A 21,880-nucleotide genomic window follows, 5' to 3' on the forward strand; every position below is an offset into this window, starting at 1 on the left:
CGTGCCTTCTTCCGTCACCTTTTTAGCTTCAGCAAACTTCTTGGACGCAGCACCCAAGGTGTCAGTTATGAATGGATTCAGCTCGTTTACCACAGCACATCCGCACACCCTTTTCGAACCGATCAACGGAACCCGGAAGTGCACTTGATTTGCTAATAAGCACCGGCCACAACCTCGCCCGGTTGCATCCAGAGTGCGGTTAAGACGAAACGAACGCCTTCCCCAAAGGGAAAGATTCGAACGGGCAAACTGTAGCAATCTTCTCCGCTACCATAAATATTGGTTCATGCAGGGACGTGCATCGTTTAAATTACTTGATATATTGGAAAATAAATCAAATAGCTCGAGATTTCCGCCCCGACACGGTTGTCTTATTTTCCTTCTCTTTGCGTTTTCGCCAGCTCGGTCCAAGAGCAAGCGAAAATCCGTTCGCAAACCGCTTCACACAACGGTCATCTTGGGTTCCATGCTCCGTTGCACTGTAGCGTGTGCGTGTGTGTGTATATTATTTCCCAAGATGCTACTCTGAGTGTTCGCCAAGAGATTGGTATCCCTTCGGTGGCTTGCATCGATAGGACGCATGAAGTGTGGTTGATCCTCTCGGGTGGTTTCGGTTCCCGCAGCCCAGCAACACCAACCTTTCACATCCATGGGCTATCCGTGCTGATGCTGCCACTGGTGCTACTAGTTTCACACGGTGCATCTTCGTCAACGATGGTCCCGGCTTGGCAGCAGGCGTCAGCTTCCGAACGGTGCTTGCGGCACGTGTTTCTCGTACGTGCTTCACGGGTTGAAATGCTTCACTTATAAGATTATCAGGAACTGGCTGGGCTGAAAGTCGAAACCCACAGGAAGTTAAACAATTTCATGCTCGAAAAAAAAGCATCATTTCATTTCATTAGCCGTACTCAAAGGAAATTCATTTCTCCCCAAGGCACCGGAAGCTAGTCTTACAATGTATCGATCGAAGCCATACAATTGCGGTACGGGAAACTTTGAATGACGAGCAATATGAGTGGGCGAGTGAGCGTGTTATTCATATGTGCCGTTCTTTTGTTTCAGATCGGTCCCCTAAAAGGATACTATCTGTTCCATCACAACCACGTGCGCAAACGGTCGCTCGATCGCAGCGAGGTGCATCATAATGCGCTCAACACCGAACCAGAGGTAAGTTTCTTCTAGCAGCTTTCATCATGGATCCGGATCTCCTCAGAACGTCGAAATTCTGTTCGTTTCTCCTGCGCACAGGTCCGATGGGTGCAGCAGCAGCACGAAAAGCCTCGCCACAAGCGAGACTACAGCACGTTCGATCAGGACTTTGTACGATTTCCCGGCTTCCGTTCGCTGGTTTCCGGCACCCGGATGGCCTACCGCGACACGAGCACGCACAACATCTTTCCCGACCCACTATTCAAGGAACAGTGGTACCTGGTGAGTAGCGTATGTGTTCTTCTACATCTGTTCACGTTCCTGACCCATCCCAATGCTTACACTCTCACCCACCGTATGCGGCATGCGTGACTTCTTCGCAGCGCATAGATTAATACACTACCTTTACGATTTTCCACTCATTCATCCACTTGTAGCGGCACCATTTGGTGCTCGCTTTTGGTGACATTTAATTATGCATGCACCTTTACGGAGAGCGGGTTTTGGGGCGCAATTCATATTTTATAAGCAACACAGTTAGGAGCTGCTTGATACTGATTGTCGTTAAAATGGTTCCCCGCCTCGCATTAACTGGAAAAGCGTTTAAAATATTAACATCTAAGGTTTGATGTCATATCGAAGGAACATGTGTGTGGGTGTGTGTAACGTCGAGAAGAAAGCGAGCGAGTTGTTGCATATTTAATCCGTTCGTTTGCTTTTCGCCCAGGTGCAACGTCACCATTGTTTCGGTATCAATTTCTCAACTTTAATTCTAATTTAATTTCCCGCTCGTAACGGTTGGGCCTTATCATCCCCACGGCGCATAGGCGCATGTTGCGAAATAATTTGTTTTCCCATTATCCACCTCATCACCCGGAAGGCAACGGGTTCCGTGTGCGTATCAAAGCAAACACAAACACACACACAAACAACGTTGCTGGAAGGTGACGAGGAAGCTTGCTTGAGAAAATCCCTCCGCGAAAAAAAAGGGCGCCCTGGAATGCGCAAAAAAACCGTTTCGTATCGCGTTTTATTCGTGTCGCTGGCATGTGTGCCGATTTGCACATGGCGTATTTTTCCATGGCATTTTTTCTCCCCAGTGTATCTTGTGTTTCTCGGCTCACAGACAGGGCGAAAATTTAATCATATAGAAATTCACCTCAAATATTGTTCTTTTGAAAGCACACCCGCCCTCCCGCAACGGGGGAAGTGCTCGGCTTTTCGGCATCCGCTCGTGTGTTTGTGTACATTTCAATTTCTGCTGCTGCTGCTGCTTTGCGCCGTCAAAGCTTTTCATAACAGAGAAAAAAAAGGCGCCCTCTCCTACGAAAGCACTCCCTCCGGACAGAGTCGGAGTGGGTGTTCTGCATCGGTTCGCGCTTCCAATCCCAAAATCGAGCCCGTATGTGTGTATGTTATGTTGAGTGTACGAATGCGGGGCGTGCTAGCGTTTTATTTTGTTTCTAAAACTCCGCTCCACACCGACAGGCTGGTTGGCAGCGGGAAAATGGCCCGTAAAAAAAGTCAGATTCGACGGGACAGAGTGGGCCGAACGCTCGAGCGACCTCCGCTAATCCTTTCGAAATTGTAGCCTTGTTTGACTTTTGCTTGAGAGCGTTTTTGATTTATGTATTTTCCTACACTTTCCCTCGCTTTTTCACCGGCTTGCCGGCACGGTGACGGGACTTTCCTGAAACAAGGAGCACGCTGGCTGGAAATATGATATCCTTTCTTGTCCGCGTTCGTTTGCGCAACTTAACTGGTGCGATTTTTATGTTTCGCGTTCCGGTTCTGTGCTTTACGCTCGGCTCGCTCTGGAAAACGCCTTGTGAGGTTCACGCGCAAATGTGAATGTATTGCGCGGAAATCCGGAATACGCGCAGTACTTCACGAGGGCAAAGCATCCACCACGATACACGGTTTGGTAAAATTCGACCGACTAATGACCGGGAGCACTCGGTACGACGGCTCGGAACATAATGCGAGAAAATAATTTTTCCTAGCCACAGTTTTCCACAGGCTGCGTTTTTCCTCGCACTGCGTCACAGGCAATTTCGAAGCAAGAGCCGCTTCCAACTTCCCAACGCAATGGGTTAGGGTGTTGGTAAACCCAACGGTTCGCCACACGCAGCGGACGTGGGAATGGTTTGAATTTAATTACTTTTCGAAAACGAGATTTTTCGCAGTCAACTTTCCACGGCAAACATGCCGCCTTCCGGTACCGGTGCCGACCATCATCCCATTCACACAACTCACACAAACGCACCACCATCTGCATGCCACCGACAGTTTGCGTCGCTTTCGGCTCGTTTCTCGGTTCCTTCCGGTGTCGCAGTGGATTCCTTTCTTCCACCCGACCCGAGGGTGTCAAAGATACACAGAGATAGCAAAAATAGGCCCGCTCGTTATCGATAGGTTTTCCTTATTTGTTTTCCTGCTTTCCCAACACCGCGTGCGAAGTTGGAAAAGCGTTAAACGGTTCGCGGAAGCGTTGGAATCCTTTTTCCTTCGTTCTCGTGGTGCCAGCTCTTTCGGTGTCCCATTTCAGTCGTCGTCGTACATCATAAATATCTTCTCGCTCTTCATTCCGGTGGCGTGCCTCCGTTTGCCAGCCTCTTCACACCACCTTGCCACCCTCGCGTGGTGAAGTAATCGTGCGGCGAAGGGTCGTAAATATTAGCACCCGAAAACGAAACGAAGAAAAGTTGAGCTCACTGCCGGTGGCTGTTTTTTTTTTTGTTGCTGCTATTCGACTGGCTGGCGAAATTGGCAGCGAGAGATAACTCGCTTGTTCGAAAGTGTCATCAACAGCCCGCGTCCCGTTTCGTGGCGCGTTCCCAAAAACTCCTTGAAAGCGATTGCCGACCATGAACCGGGAGCAAAAAGTAACATAAATTTTCCACCCAGTTTACCAGCCACCATGCCGCCGGTTTTCTCGCGCATTGGCTCTCAATCCTTACGCGGCCACCGAATGTGGCTGTTTCCGTTTGCTTCCGACGCGGAAACGCCTCGGCCGCCACCGTCATCATCCTCATTCACACATCAATAAATTTACAGAACGTTACATTAAGACATCGCTTCGGGGTATGTTTTTTTTGCCACCCCCGTCAAAGACCGGACCGAAAAGCAGCCGTCGGTGTCAATTCCGGTTCTATTTGTACTATATTCGTTGCAATTTTCATCTACTTTACGATCGCTTCTCCGGACGGCAGCTTGATTTATCGTGAATTAAATATCTGATGCCAAACGACGGTTTCCGTCGCGCTTCCGGTTGCTTTTAAACGCTTCAACAAAAAAAATGGTGTTTTTCATGCTTTTCACACCAGCTTACGATGGAGCTGGTTTGAGCGTATCTTCAAGGCCGTTTCCTAGAGATTTCCATACATCATATTTGGCCAAGTGTTGCCTCGGAGGCGGTTGATATCGATGTTGCAATCTCGGCCAAATAACCGGTGCTTGTGTTTAACAACCGCCTGCGGGGAGTGCTAACACATTTACGCACCGAACCATCGGGCCACTAATTATGTGCAATGAAATTTACAACTTAACGTTCAGTCCAAAAGCCTGCTTAAGGGAGCGACTCCGTCCATTGCGCCAGGTTCCCTCGAGCGACGACAATTATCATCGGAAAGCAATACATTAACCGCGGTAACCGTGTCCGTGGCCGCAAGCGTATTCAATCGCGACACAAATCGGCCGGTTTCGGTTGGATGATTTATTAAAATCTCACCCGACAAGCGACCACCAAGACACGATTACCCACCGCTTGGCAACGGAACGAGCTTAGGGGATGCATGAGTCCGATGCAGCATGTGTGTGTGTGTGTGTGTGTGTGGGTTGGGATTTGCGCCTCAATTCGCCCTCCCACACCGAAAGATGGATCAAATCTAATAGCACCGACAATAAACCCATTAATTCCGACGATTTATCAACGGGATTCTGTGTCCTTAGATGTGCGGTGTAACCATGGGCAACTGTCGTTTGGAAGGATGTCTCCAACCGACCGGGTGGTCGTTGTTCGACAACGCGTGACAAGCTACCCATTGTCGACCAACTGCTGATGGTCGCTTGGTGGGATTAAAAAGCACCCATAATGGGTCCTTTGCCTGCCTGGACATTCCCCGCACATCAATCCGAAGTCAATGTTGCAAGATCGATTTACATGGAACATAAATTATCTTCATTTCCACTCGGCGCTCGGGGGCGTTGTTGGAGTGTTCCGTGGGGCGAGCAGCATGTTTTGTCCAACGCTGCAGATGCACCCCGGGGACATCGGGAATGGTGTTGGTGGTGGTAAGAAAATCCCTTTACCCCATACCAGTTGAATGGCAAACGAACTGCGTTATAATTGCAAAATAATGTGCTCTCTCATAAGTGGTGCTGATGGCGCAGAATGTCCCGGTCAACCCCTTTTGGGGAGGGCGAAAGTGGTGGTTCGTTCGATTTCGTACATAATTAATGTGAAATTTATTCCGGCTCCGCACTCGTGCAAGCCGTCTACATCGCCACCTGCAACATCAAACGATGCGCGTTCGTGCTCTTCCGGTCGTTGATCGATCGCCTGGGTTGAACCGGAAGGACCCACTGCCACCGACCGTAGGTCCTTCAATTTATCGTCCTGACCGAGTTGGTACGACGCGAGAGGTAAATTGTTCTCCCTTAAATCAACACAACCACAGAATCCGTGTCAGCCGCACAGCCATGCGGCTTCGTCCTTTTCCGTAGTGAAGCAGTGAGGAAAACGTCCGTTTTCCACCGACCAGCTCGCGTGTGGCGTGTCGTGCGTGCGGTTGATGATCGCTCTGCGTTTCGTGTAGTGGCTCAATAAATTTATTAAACATGCATTTCGCTGACATTCTCAATTAATTCATTTTTCATTCGCGCCCCACCCATAAACGGTAATTAGCTTCCGTGGTGTGCGGGCGCACGCTGGAAGTCGCGTCCTCAGAGCCGGCGTACGCTGGCGGTCTTTCGTCCGTTGGTTGGCGCTGGGCTTTTCATGCTGCTTTTTTTTGAAGGCGCATTCGCCTCACATTTGTACGTGACTTTCGCACGAACAACTGGCCGCTGGAGAGGATTGTGGTTTTTGTTAAACAAAAAAAAACGCCAGCTAGTGAAAAATAATTACGCGAACTATAACAACCGCACCAAACACCGCAAAAGGGCGACTGGCATTGGAAAAATTGGAAAAATTGGCAAACTTGCACGGGGAAGAAAATGCCGTGCCAAAATGCGTTCATTTTATCTAGTTGGTGTTTTTTTTCTTCTTCCTTTTTCATCTTCTATTTGCTCTCTCTCTCTCTTGCCCGTCCAGTGAGGGAAGTTTTCGACGCCGAATGGGTGTGATTTATAGCTTTAAAATGTGATCCTGAAAACTCATTAAGCAACTTCGCCCATAACTTTCCCAACGCTGGCTCCTGTTTGCTGTGGGGAAAATAAATTCATCATAAGATGCCATTTTTTTAGTGTGTGTGTGTGTATGTGTATATGCAATTCATAAGCCTAATGAAAAATGTACAGTGCAATCGCTCGCGCGGCGCATAAATTGCACAACCGAACAAAACGGACTCTGGGTGCGCGCGAGCAGTGACATTCTCTCTTACATGCCACCCGTGGCCAACCTCCGCGCGGAAGATTCATAAGTGAAATTGTTTTCCCAACTGTGTGTCAACCCCGTTGGCTCCGTGTAAAACTTTGTCCCAGCATCCGCGCCTTCCATCCGTGGGTCGTGACTGGCGAAGGAAAATTTGTACATTCATGAGCATAAACTTGATTTCCAAACTATCAGCACCGACACGAGCGTCGTTGCAACATTCATAAGCTGTTGCTGGCGCTGTGTTTGCACTGCCGGTGTGCCGTGCGGGCACGTGGGAGGCAGAAGAAAAAAGTTGCTCCTGTCACACACAGCAGCAGCAGCTTGGGTTGAGTTCGTGTGCGATTCCGGCGCTACGAAATGGAATTTGCTTCCCTCCGCGCTTCAGCATTTGCATACGGAATTCGCTAACAACCGGCGGGAGCCACCGACCGGATTTTCTTTCCCGCGCCTTGTGGCGCTTCCGCCACACACCAGCGAACAATCCCGAAACCCAGCCCAAGACGATGACTATCGCGGTGAAAAGTCATCACTAAAATGCGCCACTTTATGTTCGCTCCGCGAGTGTGCACGTACCGTGCGGGAGAAATTGTTTGCAGTAAAATAAGAACAACAGTGGTGGAAAGCCGATTAGCGAAAAGCACAACCCACCCACATGGATGGGGTGGTGTCGTGAAGAAATGGACGAAAGGGTTGCGGAACGCCTATCCGGAGTTGGGTGAAAATGACGACATCCAGATAAGCCCGTGCCACGGCGTCCCGAATCGTCGCTGCGTTCTTATTTTCGATCCAGTTGTGGTGGGGTCCCGAAACAAGGACGTTCTTTGGCGTCTACGTACCACAAAAATTATGGCACTCAATGTGTGCTCGACACCGGCGTGTTTTGTTTGCCAAGGCAGTGCGCGAGTCAACGGCGACGCTTCGGTAGTTAGATTTTCGTTGTTTTCTCTACCATTACCAGTAATGATTGCGAGCCGAGCAGCGGTTGGTTAATATTTTAAGCTGCGGTGAGAAGATGTGCCGCCGCAATCGTACTCTAGTGGGTGGGAATTAAATGTGAAACAGTTTTGGTCGAAAAAAAAAAGCACTCACAGTAAACGATCGTTTGACAATCAAAGCGTGAACAAGGATGGTAATAATACGACGGATTTTATGACCTTTTTTGCAGAGGGTTTGTGAAACGAGAATTATACTTTAGCTTCATGCGCTGAAATACGCCTGAAGTATTTTTCCTATACAAAGATGTTGCGAAATTTTGGATTCTAGTTTTGTTTTTCTTTGTTTATTTTGTTATTGACATATTGTTTGCGCCATGCATTTCAACGTCTCGGCGAATTGACACGGCCATTCAATTGGTCGTATATGACTTGGGGCTGAAAACTTGTGATAGATTATTTATTTTCCCCATAATACAGGCGATATGAAAGCGAAAAGCTTCCGGTCGCCATGAACCGTAAACTAATCCTTATCGCTTAAGTAATAACGGCATGGCTGTATCTGCGCACACTTAACTATCCTCGCTCCCAGCAGCAGCTGAACAGCGTCATGAAATTTCCATTAGATTGCCCTTAAGGATAATGCAAATTCATTGCGTAAATTATTCGCCTACCGAGAGGGGGTCATTTTCTTTTCGGTTCTGATTTGATGGTGGGGTAGACATATTTAACCATCCAACCAGACACCCCTCAACCGGCGCATGTACTTGTCGACAGATTTAATCAGGATACGAAGCCGAGACAATGGTTTCAGTCTCCACGGTCACTCCTTGCCTCGCCGGCCACAGCAAAACGTGGACGCTTGCCTTTGATACTGGGGTCGGAAGCGCTTTAGCAGCTTGCTTGGGCTTTTGCCTCCAAGCCCGGAAGTAAGCGTGTGAATGTGCCCATGTGCATGCGTGTGTGTGTGTGTGTTTTTTAACTAAATTAAAATGTAACGGCCCTCACATTACGCATTCACATGAGCGGTCACCCCGTTGACCCTTTCAGATAAGCCTAGCTTAGGAAAATCGCTGCTAGTGCTGCTGCTGCTGATGCAGATAACCCACCGGCCTACGAGACCGGATACGGTACGGAATTGTTTTGTCCTCAATATCCTGCCGTTACTCTACTGTTAATTCATACCAACAAGACCACTTTTCAACGCCGCCTCTAGCTTCGCCACATCTTCTTTCCTCGGAACTCATCCCCTTCCCGGTACACTAGGACGCTTGTTTGGCCATCCGGCCGCTAGTGGGAAATTTGTGTTCCGGACGGGCTTCTTTTAGCTAATGACAACTTAAGCGTCCGATTGTGAACCCTCGCTACGCTCCTTAATTCCCCAACGGGACGATGGTCAACAGCTTTCTACATACACACTCTTCTTTTCTTTCTCTCTCTCTCTCTCTCTCCCTCGTGACATTGCAGAACGGTGGCGCCAAGGATGGGCCGGACATGAACGTTGGACCGGCCTGGCAGAAGGGCTACACGGGCAAGGGCGTCGTCGTGTCCATCCTCGACGATGGCATCCAGCGCAACCATCCGGATCTGGCCCTCAACTACGTAAGTAAAACGATTCTCACCCCTACCCCGGCGCATTTGCATTTTCCAAGCTTCACTTTCCAGCGCGTCGAAATAACATTTCCCTCGACGGACCGTTCGGGTTCGGGCTTAATCATCCGTTTATGCTACGGCCGCTCTCGTTAAAAACATTCCGCCCTGTCGTGGCGACGCTGGTAATATATTCCCTTCAACGGCGTACGGCTTCCGGTTTGACCGATCGGTTCCAAAACGGACCCGTCTCCAATGCCAAACACGCATCGTTTCGCTGCAGCCAAACTTCTGCCCACCATTGCGAGATTGCGCTGGGACTGAATTTTAAATCCACCGTGTGAAATCAATCTCGTGCGCCTATTCCCAAAAGCAAAGTCGTGGATCTGATTGTCAGATCGATTTCGGACACGATATGTGGGTGGCATCGTTTTGGTTCCGGGCAACGGTGCACGTTCGGATATCCGTCATAGAGACACACTAGGCCGGCGTCGTAAACAAACAGTCGACACGACGGACATATCCTGCACAATATTCCTATCATAATCAGCACACATACTCGCTCTCACGAATGGGCGGGGTTGGCAAATATGCTCCAGAAAGCTTCGCGCTCGGTTAATCGTCACGTGCAGCTGCACCGGGGAATGGTCCGGAATGGCCGTCACCGTTACGCGCCTGATGCTGACCATTCAAAACACGCCTGCAACGAGCCATTGCTCGGATGGCGAATCTGCACGACTTTGGGATTTCGAGGAATCCGGGGCTTCGCTCGGTTTTTGTGTAGCATGGAATGATCGCCATGTTGCCCGCCCGTAAGTGACGAAGCATCCGACAGGACATGTTTCATTTAGCGTGATGAAATGATGATGCGGAACCTGATCACAAACGACGGAGCACGAGTTATGAGTAGGAAAGTTTTTTTTTTGTACCACCCGTATTCCATAATACCAAGCGAGAAGCTTCTGATTTTGTGACAAATGTTCTCAAATTCCTCGGATCACTCGATCACTCGATACGAGCGTTGAACGCCAGGGATGGCAATGAATATTTCGCATCCGCGAAAGCTGAAGCCTCCCATGTCGCTATTTTCAGGCCGTTCGATTGCAAAAGTCCATTCGGTCAGTTGGAATGAAAATATTTTGCAAAAGATATCCCCTGTGATGCGAGGCTGCAGCGAGAAACATCACACATGCACCTTGTTTTTAACTTCTTCTCGAATATCATAGTATTCGTGTATCATAAAAAAAACTAAACCATTTGCTTAACGAACTCGTGTTTCGCGTAGGAAACATCGTGCCACACTGGCATTCGCTGACAACGAATGCCTGAACTACTTCCGCGTGCTCGATTCATTGAATGAAAGCCACATTGCCTTATTCCTGGCAGGCGCTCGCTTGTGTGGTTTATTTAAAGGAATGCATCCATGCGAATGTCCTGCATCCTGTGCTTTCTGCCCTTCGCGTGTGTCGATGACGTTTCGCTGGCTATGTTTGAGTTAATTATGAAAATGAAGTACCTTAGTTGTGCGGTACCACCGGTCGGTCGCTTCCGTCAGCGTGGAGCCTCTATTAAAACGCACCGGAAGTCGCACTTCCTCGGGAACGAGCCCTCGGTCAATGGTGCGATAAACTGCGAGTGCTCTGCGAGTGCCGTTCGTTAGATCGCTCACATCGCTTTTCAGTGTACGTTGAATCGTACAGCAACGCTTCAACACAGACCGCATAGCAGGTTGGCATATAAAATGATGAAATCGATACTAATCAATCCTTCATTCGTCGCCGCATCGTGCAATCAGTATTACCGGATGGAAGGCATCCAGGTTTTCAATTGATTGTGTTTCTGCAATATTAGATATGCATCGCGCTACCGGTACGAGCGCACGGCAACATGAACACGTTAGATCGAATCAATTTCCGCTTCGCTTGCTGCATACCGACAGGCGCTTATTGCGGTGGCGGTAGCTCTCGTTTTTCTTTTATTTATTTTCCTTCTACAATGGAAAGCGGTGTGGATGAAATTTGATGTTGATGTGATACAATGTCGATAACTTTTGCAGCGCACTGTTGATAATATTTGAATCAAACATATTTTATAATTTTGTTTATTTTTACAATATTTTAGTCGGTGTTTTTCGTCGCATAGAGACTAGAATGTTCAAATGAATCGACCTTCGTCGTTATGAGCGCTATAACCATATCACTTAGCTAATTAACGTTACGGTGTAAAATAAGACCACCGCTATTGAGTGATGTTAATCAGATTACACTGTGCATAGAACGCATTGCTGTTCGATGCTTTGACCCTTTTCCGCTCAATCACCATGCCACGAACCGGAGAATCACGACCATACCAAACATCATTGATCAGCTACCAGTTCCGGTTCCGAGTATGTTACAAATTCACTCCATTCCCTCAATGCCGGGGTAGGCATCAAATTCGATAAAAGCCCTAAAACTCATTATTCAAATTAACCTTCCAGCATTACCACAAGACCCTAAAGCCCCTTGCGTTCGCTGAAACGTGGCCTGTTTGAAATGCGACCATCGCCGCGTTTCACGTTCACGCTCGGCTCTTGTCACATTAAGTCCCTGGGAAATGGTTCATTTTCCACTGGTTGCGGGTATTGGCGGCATTTCCCGTTCGAATGTGACTGTGGGTTTGACCCGCTTTGAAGTCATCCTCAATGGAAGGTGGCATTCGCTTGGGGGCGAGGATAAATGGTTTCAAAATGAGAAAGCACCAACATCGCGCCTTTCGCGCGGCCCGTTTCGAAGCGAACTTCGAGTTGATGAAAACCGACACTCATCCGACTCTTCTTCGGCAGGCTCGAATGCGGTAGCAGCTTCTCAATCGTACGCTCCGACAGATAACGCTGCAAATCGGTCAAATCAGCCGCCAGCGAAATCGAAATTTATTCCAATGCCTCATAATGGTTTTTGCTTTCGCTTCACCTCAGCAACGGCGCTAGAGGTGGAAAGCATTTCCACGGGATTGTGGAAGCCAGTCGTTTGTAAGGACATTAAATTACAAAATCTCCGGCAACATTCGTTGCCACCGTGCCGTCAGCTGGCACCGTTAAATTTGCTTCCATTTTTTCTGGTCTCCCATTTTGGGAACAAATCGATGGCAATTGTCTTGAAAAGTTCGCTTCAAACAACGTGGGCTGGAAAAGCGGACAGTGGAAAAGTCACCGCAGGCGTGTATTTAGACCTTCTACTTCAGCACGGCGCAACAAATCCCATAAAGCGATGATTTATCGACGTTTAGGTTTCGGTGCCGTGGGGGAGTGTTGGGCTCTCTTCTTTCCCTCACCACAACCACCGGCATCGATTGGATTAACGAAGCATCCATTTCATTAGCGAATGGCATGATCCCGCGGATGGTCGCTGTTTGTCAAGGCCGATATCCGTTTGTTGTCGCTCGATGGGGCGGCTGTAACAGTGTGCAAATCAGTGGCTAGGTGCGATGGTAATGCATCACCCGCGCTAAGTCGTAATTCTTTTTAATGACTTTGGAATTTGTTTTGGGCGGATTGATTTTTGGTTTGGGAAGGATGTGCAGACACTCGAGCAGCAACTGGTAGATTCACATGGCGCGAGGAAACCAGTTTACGAAGATATCGTTAACAGGCTGATAATTTATTACGCCAGCTCATTCGTGAAGCGTTTGCTTCGAGTGTATCATTTCGAATTTAGTAGTGTTTTGATGAAGTAGGGGTTTGCTGATAAACTTAACATCAAATCTTATTACAAAAGTAATAGATTTCATTATTTGGCCAAACATTCAATGATCCTTTTCTTGGTAAAAATGAGCCAAATTCATTACCTATATTATACTACCGAAACGCGTTGCCTTAAAATTTCACTGGACGCATTTCAACACCACTAGAAACTACAATAGTGCTCCCTGGAGTAAAGTCCAAAATATCCGACCTTGGCTGTCGTAGAAGTACTATTTGGCGTATAGTGCAAGTATTGCTTTTATTTCACCATCGTATTATTTTGGCTCAACGTCGAGGGGATCAGTAAGTAATTTTTTTGCCTCACATTTGCTCACATAAATTTGGCAAAAAAGAGCCGCATTTTTACATCCATCTCAATCAAGCGCATACAGTTGGTGTCCTAGTTACTAACCTATTTCAGTCTCTAAAAAGCATACGGCACTTTTAAAACTTCGCAATTCTGCTTTGTGCTATTTTTACGGTATCATCGTTGAGCATATCTTCGATGATGCTTCACCTTCGCGATGTAAATTCGCATCGACCAGCCAGCGTTCACAAACGGCAAACGAGTTCAAGTGGAAAAGCAAAATCTTGCTGCCTAAAAGTTTTCCAATGCCTATTGGACCGTCGCTTGCCTGCCACCCACCTATTGGCCCGCTTCTAATCGGATTAGAAGCAGCGAACGAACAAGCGCAGCAGTTTTGTGATATCCTTCTCATCGCACCATTGCTTCCAGCACGTGGCATGGGTGTTTGTGTTTCGTTCTTTACTCTCGTTTTTTTTTGTTTCTCGTGGCAAAGGTAGTAAACAAGGATAAATAAAGCACACGATTGTTATCAGAAGCCGCACGGCAGCCAGCCTCACTCGCCATGGATATTTTAAATATTACATCGGCAATAAAATCACGCTTTTTGCGCCGAAAGCACACGGTACGCGACTTCCGTTCGTTTTGGCGTTGTTTTCCGTCACCTGCTGAAACGGCGGTGGTTTTGCCAAACTCTGGGTTACAGCCTACGCCCCCGTACGCTTTGCATATGAACCGATACTCGAGATCCCCCGCTACCAGAAGCCTATTCTTTTCGATTTTCAACGATTGTGTGAAAAGGGTTTCCTTTGAAATTGGATACTTTTATCCGTTTGTCGCACGGAAAAGTTCCCTCAAATAATCTCACTTTTCAAAATACTCGCCTCATGCTTCATCACCTCGATTCCGGGGCGTTGTGAAGTTCGCCAAAATGGCGAGAGAGAAAAAAAAGACTAAAAAAAGTAGACGCTTCGTCAACTCCTAAAAACCATGCAACCTTCTTCACCGTGTGACGAAAGGCGATAAAAGACGCTTACAAGACTTTGCGAAGAAAGTTGGCACGCCAGGGAGATGGCAAAACCCGCGGGATGAAACATACTGTGGGTCGTATTTCGAATCGGTGAAAGGCAAAAAATCCCGCACAGCTTTCGTTTGATTTTGCTTCCACTTTAATTTCGGATCGTGCACACGCGCGCGACAAGGTACGACAAGGATCGATTCAGGGGGCGCTCAATTTGTGCTCATTACTTCTGTTCATCGTTGACAGCTGTTGGCAGCTAGGGAACACGACTGCTACTGCAAGAAGTCAAGGTGATTTAAAGTGAGCAAAAACCATGAGTTAGCAAACGAACGCAAACGCACGTCGTGGTTGGTGGATGAACATTTTCCCCCACTCGAGAAGCGATGTGGCATGAGCATGATGAAAATGTGCCGTTGACACGTGCTTGAGCGTTCGATGGGGAAAGTTCCGAAGGTAGATGAAAATTTAGATAAATGAAACCACTCCCTGTACAGTGTGCAATCTCGCAGCGTTATCGTTGATGGGTTCAAAGGAAGGATGATATTGAATTCATTTGGATTTTTTTTTTCCATTTGCATGGTTGTTTGATCAGGTGTAGTGTCAAGTGTAGAGTCGGAATCTCATATGAATTTTCGATTCTTCGTGTTTTGTGTGTTTTTTGTTTATATAAACCAAAAACACGTCAAACAGATTCAAGCTTCTTTACACAACACTTAGTCGTAAATTGAAATTAAATTCCTTTTTTCTATTCATGACAGGCAAATAGTCATAAGTTTTACATTAAAAGCGCTTAGGCGATGAAATCATAAGTAAATTTAAAAATGAGCTTTGACCATCAATTCGCTTTGGTCATTAGTTTCCACTAAGTTATGAGTTATCATATCATCGAATCTCGTTGACTTTCAGTTAAAGTTTCAACTTTTCCAGCATAAACAAGCTTTTTGAACTTATCCGTTCTAATGCCAACTGCTGATTTGGCACTTTTGAACCTTCGTTCAAACGGTGATTGGCCCTTTTAGCGAATGGCTTCTAGATCGGATCCGCTTTCGGAATGTTAGCAGGTTGACCCTTTACACCTTCTCGCACTGCACTCGATTACCACGGATCATCCCGTGCACGCCAATCAACGGAAACTGCCCGAAAAGTCCTGTAAACGAAACTATCAAATTAGCAGCCTGTTGTGCCGGCTTCACCCCCAACGGGCCCACCGATGGCCATCCATCAATCGATCCATCGATCCTTCGCGGGGCCGCACGTTTTTCCGGCGCTTTTCCGGCACTTTTCCGGTGATTCTGCCTGGCAAAACCCCCAGAGCCGGAAAGCCAGGTGGGAACGAAATTGAGCACAAAAGCATGTTGGGAAATGAGCGGTCCATGTGCGCGGGTCTACGGTGCCATCATGCACTCCTTGGAATCCTTCCGACTCCACGCCTGTTTCCTTCAAAACACCCACACACACGTACACACCCAAAGTGTATGCTTGTACCGTATTCAGCAAAACCCCTGGCCAACCGAACCTTGACAGACAGCGATTCGAGGGTACCTTTTTTGATCGGGTACGCATTTGGGAACGCGCCGGATGTTAGCCAGAAGCGGGTCCGGTTTTCGGATCGACCAAGATGGATGTTTTCTTTACCCATCCAACCACCGAGCGCGGTTGAGAGTTGCCTGCCGGCGTACGTGCAAGCTTTTACGTTCAACAGGGCCTCCCGCAGACGCCCGGACGTGTTAGCGCTAGTTAGTCCTATTTGTTTGCCGTACGACTTTGGCCACGCTTCTGCGAAATATCTCACATATCCTTGTGCACCGCTTTCCGTCGGCCTCTGGGTGAGATGTGTATGTGTTTTCTTCTGAATCCATTTTCCGGTCGGTTCCGATCCCGTATCGAACGAATCGAATTGACGGACGAAATGGAGGAAAAACACGACTCACCATCAATCATAATTCAAGCCAACCGGCATCGAAAGGCTCGGTCCATCAAAAGCTGCCAGACGTGCTGCAGCTGGTTGTCTTTCACCGCACACACGGGAGGTCAACGTGAAGAAAACCCGTACTGCCTATTTTCCGTGTGCTTTCCCGCGGGAACGATTCCTCGCGCGAACTGGTGGATGGAACGGCACTTGACCCAACCTAACCGCTGGAGGGCTCGGAAGGTCGACGGCTCGAAGTGATACTTGGAATTCATTAAATCTATCCATTTCCTGCTGCCCGCCGGTTCGTTGGAACGGTGAAAACAATGTGGTCAACAACGATGCTCCCGGGGCCGCACACGCAGCTGGTCGTACCGTCATCGATGAGCTCGTGAATTATGATGGGTTTGATGGGGTCCGGGAGAATAATAAACCTCTCCGACTGCGAACAGAGCCCGGATGGGCCAATGGGAACCGATTAACCTGTATCAATCATGCACGCAATCGTGTCTTTTTCTTTCCTTCGTCCTTTCGAGCCCAAGTCGACCATGTGCTTGCACCGTCGGGCTTGTGGGCTTTCCAGATCACGTGCACACGAGCTGTGGCTTTGGGAAAGTTTTTGCTAAAATTTTACCACAATACGGATCGTGCCGTCTTTCATCATTTACCACCGGGTGGGTTTGACAGTTCGGGCCAACCGCAACGTCGTTGCCTGCGATTGGTTCAAATGCTACTGTGTTCCTAGCCCCGGTGGTCTCATGATCGATGACCGATGTTTCGATAATGTTGCTTCCGTCGGTCTGGCTGCATCCAGCACGTGTTGCTAATCGCTGAGGCGAGTCCAAGTCGATGCGAAATGCATTCTAACATGCCGTTGTAGCTGGAAAAGCCATGTGTCATGTATTTTTTTTTCTCGCTCATTAGTAACAAAACCCTCTTCTCGATCGCTACTGAAGAAACCCCCAGAAGTCTGATCCACTGGCATAATTTACGGCATCGAATACTTCAGAGACGACAGAAAAAAACCTCTCACGCAGAAGTGTGGATATATTTGAAATTCCTATCCGTTTGATTTATCGTACCACCGTTGCCTGCTTATCATATCGAATCAAGCTTTCGCTCGCTCTTCAACCAATGGCAAATTATTTCCAACGATCGCACTCGCTCCCAAATTGACCTAAACTTGTTCTACGCCATTCAGAGGCTATCCACATCCAGATGAGGTGAAAACATCCCCAACAGCAACTATTCCACCGGCCGCGCACGTTGACAGGCGCACTTTTCCGGGTTTTCCACCGGAACCCTGCGAATGATGATATCCTTTCCCGGCTTGCTGCCAACAAATCGGTAGCAATCGGAGTTGTACATCGCGCAAGGGCATCCATCATCAACAACCGACAGAACGCGAGCGAAAGGCAAGTGCCCGGGGAAAATCAGGACGAATTTCTTCGACTCCTCCGGGTAATGCCCTTGCATTGTTAGCCAAAATGAAGCGCCACGGGTGAGAATCGCATCCCAGGGTGTGGGGGGTTTGATTTGCCTGAACCCAATTTCTCAGGCCCGCTCCTTCGCATTCCGACCGATGGCGTGGGTTGGGTCGAGTGAGCAAACGAAACGTTATTGTAGCCCACTGCCGCTACTGATTTCGCCTGATTCTGTATGCAGCGGATGTTGAGCTCGAGCTAGTTCGCTCGCCCCCGAACCTACCGAATCCCATCAGCGGCAGGATTTGTTTGCTTTGATTGCGAATTGTTGTTATTTTGGCACAAGCTCGAACCGAACGCACGCAGCGGCGGTGGTACGTAGGACTCCTTACGGTGGGTTTTGGTTCGCTTTCCCTACCTTTTCTTTTTTATTCTCGACTCTCCCGTTTCTTCGCATGGTTTTATTTCAATTCAAGTGCCTGCTTCCGTTGCTTACACACCGACTTGGTGGTGGGTTCACCGAGGCGACGCAAAGCTCATCTAACCTCAATGTTGCCCCGAGGAGTCGTTTAGCAGTGATGCGAATAAAGTGTATCGGTTTGCCTTCCCCGAGCCCAGTGGGATGGGTTTTCCTTTTCGTTCCTTCACCGAAAACACAATGTGTGGGATGCACCGCAGACTTCTTTGTTCGGGTTCGTCTCGTTAGAGTGCACCGATGTGCGGCAATTGCATCCCGCCGGTGCATATCGTTAGCAATTGCATCTCACTGCAAGCCGACCAGCGTTGTGCTGGTTGTTCGCAAACAAACTCCGAAAACAGTACCAAATTTGGCATCGTAAGTTCCGATGCACGGGCAAACGCAGATCGAGTAGTGTAAGAAAACAGCATATAACCCATGCAAATGCTGCCCTTCGTTTGCTTTCATTGAATTTGAAGTATTCCCATCTTGAATGGAATTGGTGACATATCATGAATCATGATTTCCGATAGATGGCGTGCTATCGGATCAACCAAGTGTGACGTTATTGTCGTTATTCTAATTATGTCGTTATGAGTGCTTGCATTTTAAGGTAAAGCTGGAATAAGGGAACGAAACGAGAAACCGTTTGCTCCAAAACCGGTGATGCTCCAAACTCTCATCGTTCATCCTTCTTTTGTGCATGAGTGCAACCTCTTGTGTTCCGCCGAGCAGCCGTCCAAATTTAAGGTCAATTCGATTCATATCCTCAAACCTGCACAAGACACGGTTTGGCTCTATAAAGCGCCCATTAGCCCACACTCGAGGATGCATGCTCATGATACGAACCCGACGAACCAACCGTCGCAAAAAAGCGCTCCCTATTCACCTTTTATTGAGGTGCTCTCTCGCAAGCTGCATCGTGCTGCATATTTCATCCCGGCACATCTCGAAACCGAACCGAGCCAGATGCGGTAGCTTCACAGCATCATTACCGCTCGGTGGAGATAGTCGATCCCGTGTGCCTCTCGCTTTCGGTGCTGCTCTCGGTGAAGAAAACATAAGGTTAGTTTAAACACTTGCCCCTTCGCTACTACGCACCTACTACCGGCCCAAGCGATGGGACCGAATTAAGACGCACGTAAAGATCAAATACGAGCGTTAAGGTGCCTCCTGTTCCGGTGCACCGGTGCCTGTTGTGTGTGCTTCGACGTGTGAACACTTTCCTCGTACTCGGGCCCGCATTTCCGGTGGGTGGTAGCGGTGATGATGGCAGCACACGGTCGATTCTATGCAAAAGAACTCCACCCAACGTGCACGGCTACAAATTTGCTCCAGGGCTTCCCAGGGCTGCCACTCGGTTCTCGGTTGCACATTCCTTTTCTTCGGAATGCATGCAGTTCCGCTTTTTTTCTAGCGCTTGCTCTCTCTCTCTCTTTCTCTCTCTCACTTCATACGCCCACCCACATGCCCTACAGGTACGCCTGTATGAGTGCATACGAGTCGGAAGGCGTCCCTAGGCGTTGCAGGATCACTTTGTGCTTGCGCTGGGTGTAGAGGAAAAAACATTTCCACGCTATGATGCAACATCCGGAGCGTCCCGAGAGGTTTCAACTGGGTTAAACGGTACTCTAAAATATTTTTCCACACCACCCACCATCGCCAGTGGCCCCAATGGGGAAAGGTAAAAGGAACACGATGGCATTAAAGTGCAAACGGTAGCAAAATGATTGCTTCAAACTGTACAGCGAAATGTTGAAGATGACGTTGCACGTTGTGCCCGGTGTCGCTCGTGTGGTCTACGATGTGTTGGCCATCGCCATTGCGATGGCCGTTGCCCAGAAGGACAAATTGAAATTAATTGGGAAAATTAATATGCCCAATGTATCTAATTTTTGGAGCAATCCATCCATCCCGCCGGGTGCAGTTTTATTACTATCGCCATCAAACACGGGTCGGCCTAGCATTCGGCCACAGGACGGCCACCTTCGTTTGGCTGTTGCAGTGCGATTTATCATTCCGATATCGGCCACCGGAACGGAACCGTCGGTCCACGTTTCCGGCGTTGTGTGGAAAAGCAGATTCGCGTTTTTTTTTTCTTCGGTATTTTTGTTCGTTTGCCAACACCGCTCCATGTTGCTAGCGACCATCGTCCGAAACAATGCTTGCTCCAGCTGGTGCAAGGGTGGTGATGATGGTGATGATGCTGATGCTGCTGCTGCCAGACCACCGCCCGATGGGTGTGTTCTCGTGGAAAGTCGTGAAGGAGAGAGACAGCAAGAAAAAAAAACCATCCACCTCGCCGGAAGAGCAAAGTTACGTGAGCGATATAATTTGTTTAAAAAGCATTAATATTCTTGCGCTGGCGAATTTGCTCGTTTTTTAGCCCGGGCGTTTTGGTTTTGCTTTTCAATTTCGCAACCTGCCGGTGCAGCGGTAGAAGCCAGTGGAAATGCTGCACTTCGTCCGGCCAGCAGCTCAGCACAGAGCGAGAAAAAGAGTGTATGTGTAACGAGCAAAGCAAACAGCACTCTTTTGGTCATCTCAATTTGTTCCCGTCATTTGGAAATGCAAAAACCGGCTGCGACTCTCCGTTGCGTTGTTGGCGTGGGGTTTTTTTTTTTTGTTCCTTCCATTCTGGCCCGGCTGGGTTGAGAAAAATAACGAACGTCCGCGTGGAGGCACACATACACAGAGAGGTCCTTGCCTGCAACAGACCCGGGTTCGCTTGTTGAAACGGATGTGTCGTGTATAAAGTATGATAGATTGTTTATAATTTATTTTCCTGTCCCCGGCGGACTCGCGCGGCCGTTTCATCCGCCCGGGCGCGTTGGTGGATTTTTCATTCCACAACTACTGCCCGGTGCTCAATCCTCATGTGTCCGTGTGCCTTTACCCCGTTACTTAACGGGGGCAATTTTTTTTCTACCTCCTTTTCCCTCCCGGATGTCGGTGCCCTTTTGATCCTGCATCCGGGGGATCGGTTCCGATCGACCAGCTGCTGGGTGGTAATCCTTCCGCTGAAAGGATAAGCCGCACGTAATGGCGCCCAAGAGAAGGAGTGTAATGTGCCCGTAGTAGACTTCACCGTCGGGTTGATCCGAGCTCACCGTGGCAAACGCGAACTATGGCTCACCTGTCACGGAGCGTCGCATTTTCCATCACCACCCTGCTCGACGTGTGCTAAGTGATTCGCATTAGAACCAATCCGTTATTAGTTGTCGTTATTAGTCGGACTTTTTTTGTTGCTTCGTTCACTTGCCAACAGCTGCCTTTTGCTGGTGAGCTGCAGTGGCAAAACAATGGCCCTTGTCGGTGGTGAAAATTGGCGTTAGCTTTCCACCATGCTGCTCGCGCGCGGAAAGTTTTCATTTTTCTCGCTTCTCTCGATCGATTCTTGCGCCCCACAGAAGGAGCGCTGTTTGATGAATGAGCGTGATTTTAATTACCTTTTTTATTGGAAACATAAGGTCCCCGGATAGTGTACGTCGTTCTCTGTGTGTCGTACACTGTCTTTTTCAAATGTTTTCGTTGCAAACGAGTACCTGGAACATTCGATATAGCGATAATTTCATGCCATGTTTTGCCATCACAACTGGCGTTGCTGGATAAATTATCCTTCGCATGCCCCTTCGCCATCCTTAAGCTATCCGTGCGATTGGATGGCAACTGGTTTTCAACGCATTGATCTCTAAGCGAGAAAGAGTTCTAGAGACATAACGTAATTGTTATAATTTGTCGCGGTTTCACAAGACGTATTTGCATTCGAATGCTTCA

At 48.3% G+C, this 21,880-nt stretch overlaps 1 protein-coding gene across 1 annotated transcript in view; it reads left to right on the forward strand.

Moving 5' to 3' along the window:
• LOC128721819 (furin-like protease 2) overlaps window positions 1–21,880 on the forward strand; it is an 83,305-nt gene that overhangs the window by 36,684 nt on the left and 24,741 nt on the right. Inside the window, exons 2-4 of the mRNA XM_053815615.1 lie at window positions 1,063–1,167; window positions 1,249–1,440; window positions 9,145–9,279. Coding sequence (XP_053671590.1) covers window positions 1,063–1,167; window positions 1,249–1,440; window positions 9,145–9,279 — 432 coding nt within the window. The remainder of the gene's footprint in view (window positions 1–1,062; window positions 1,168–1,248; window positions 1,441–9,144; window positions 9,280–21,880) is intronic.

Source organism: Anopheles nili, chromosome 2 (assembly GCF_943737925.1).
Source record: "Anopheles nili chromosome 2, idAnoNiliSN_F5_01, whole genome shotgun sequence".
In the NCBI taxonomy this organism is placed as follows: Eukaryota; Metazoa; Arthropoda; class Insecta; order Diptera; family Culicidae; genus Anopheles; species Anopheles nili.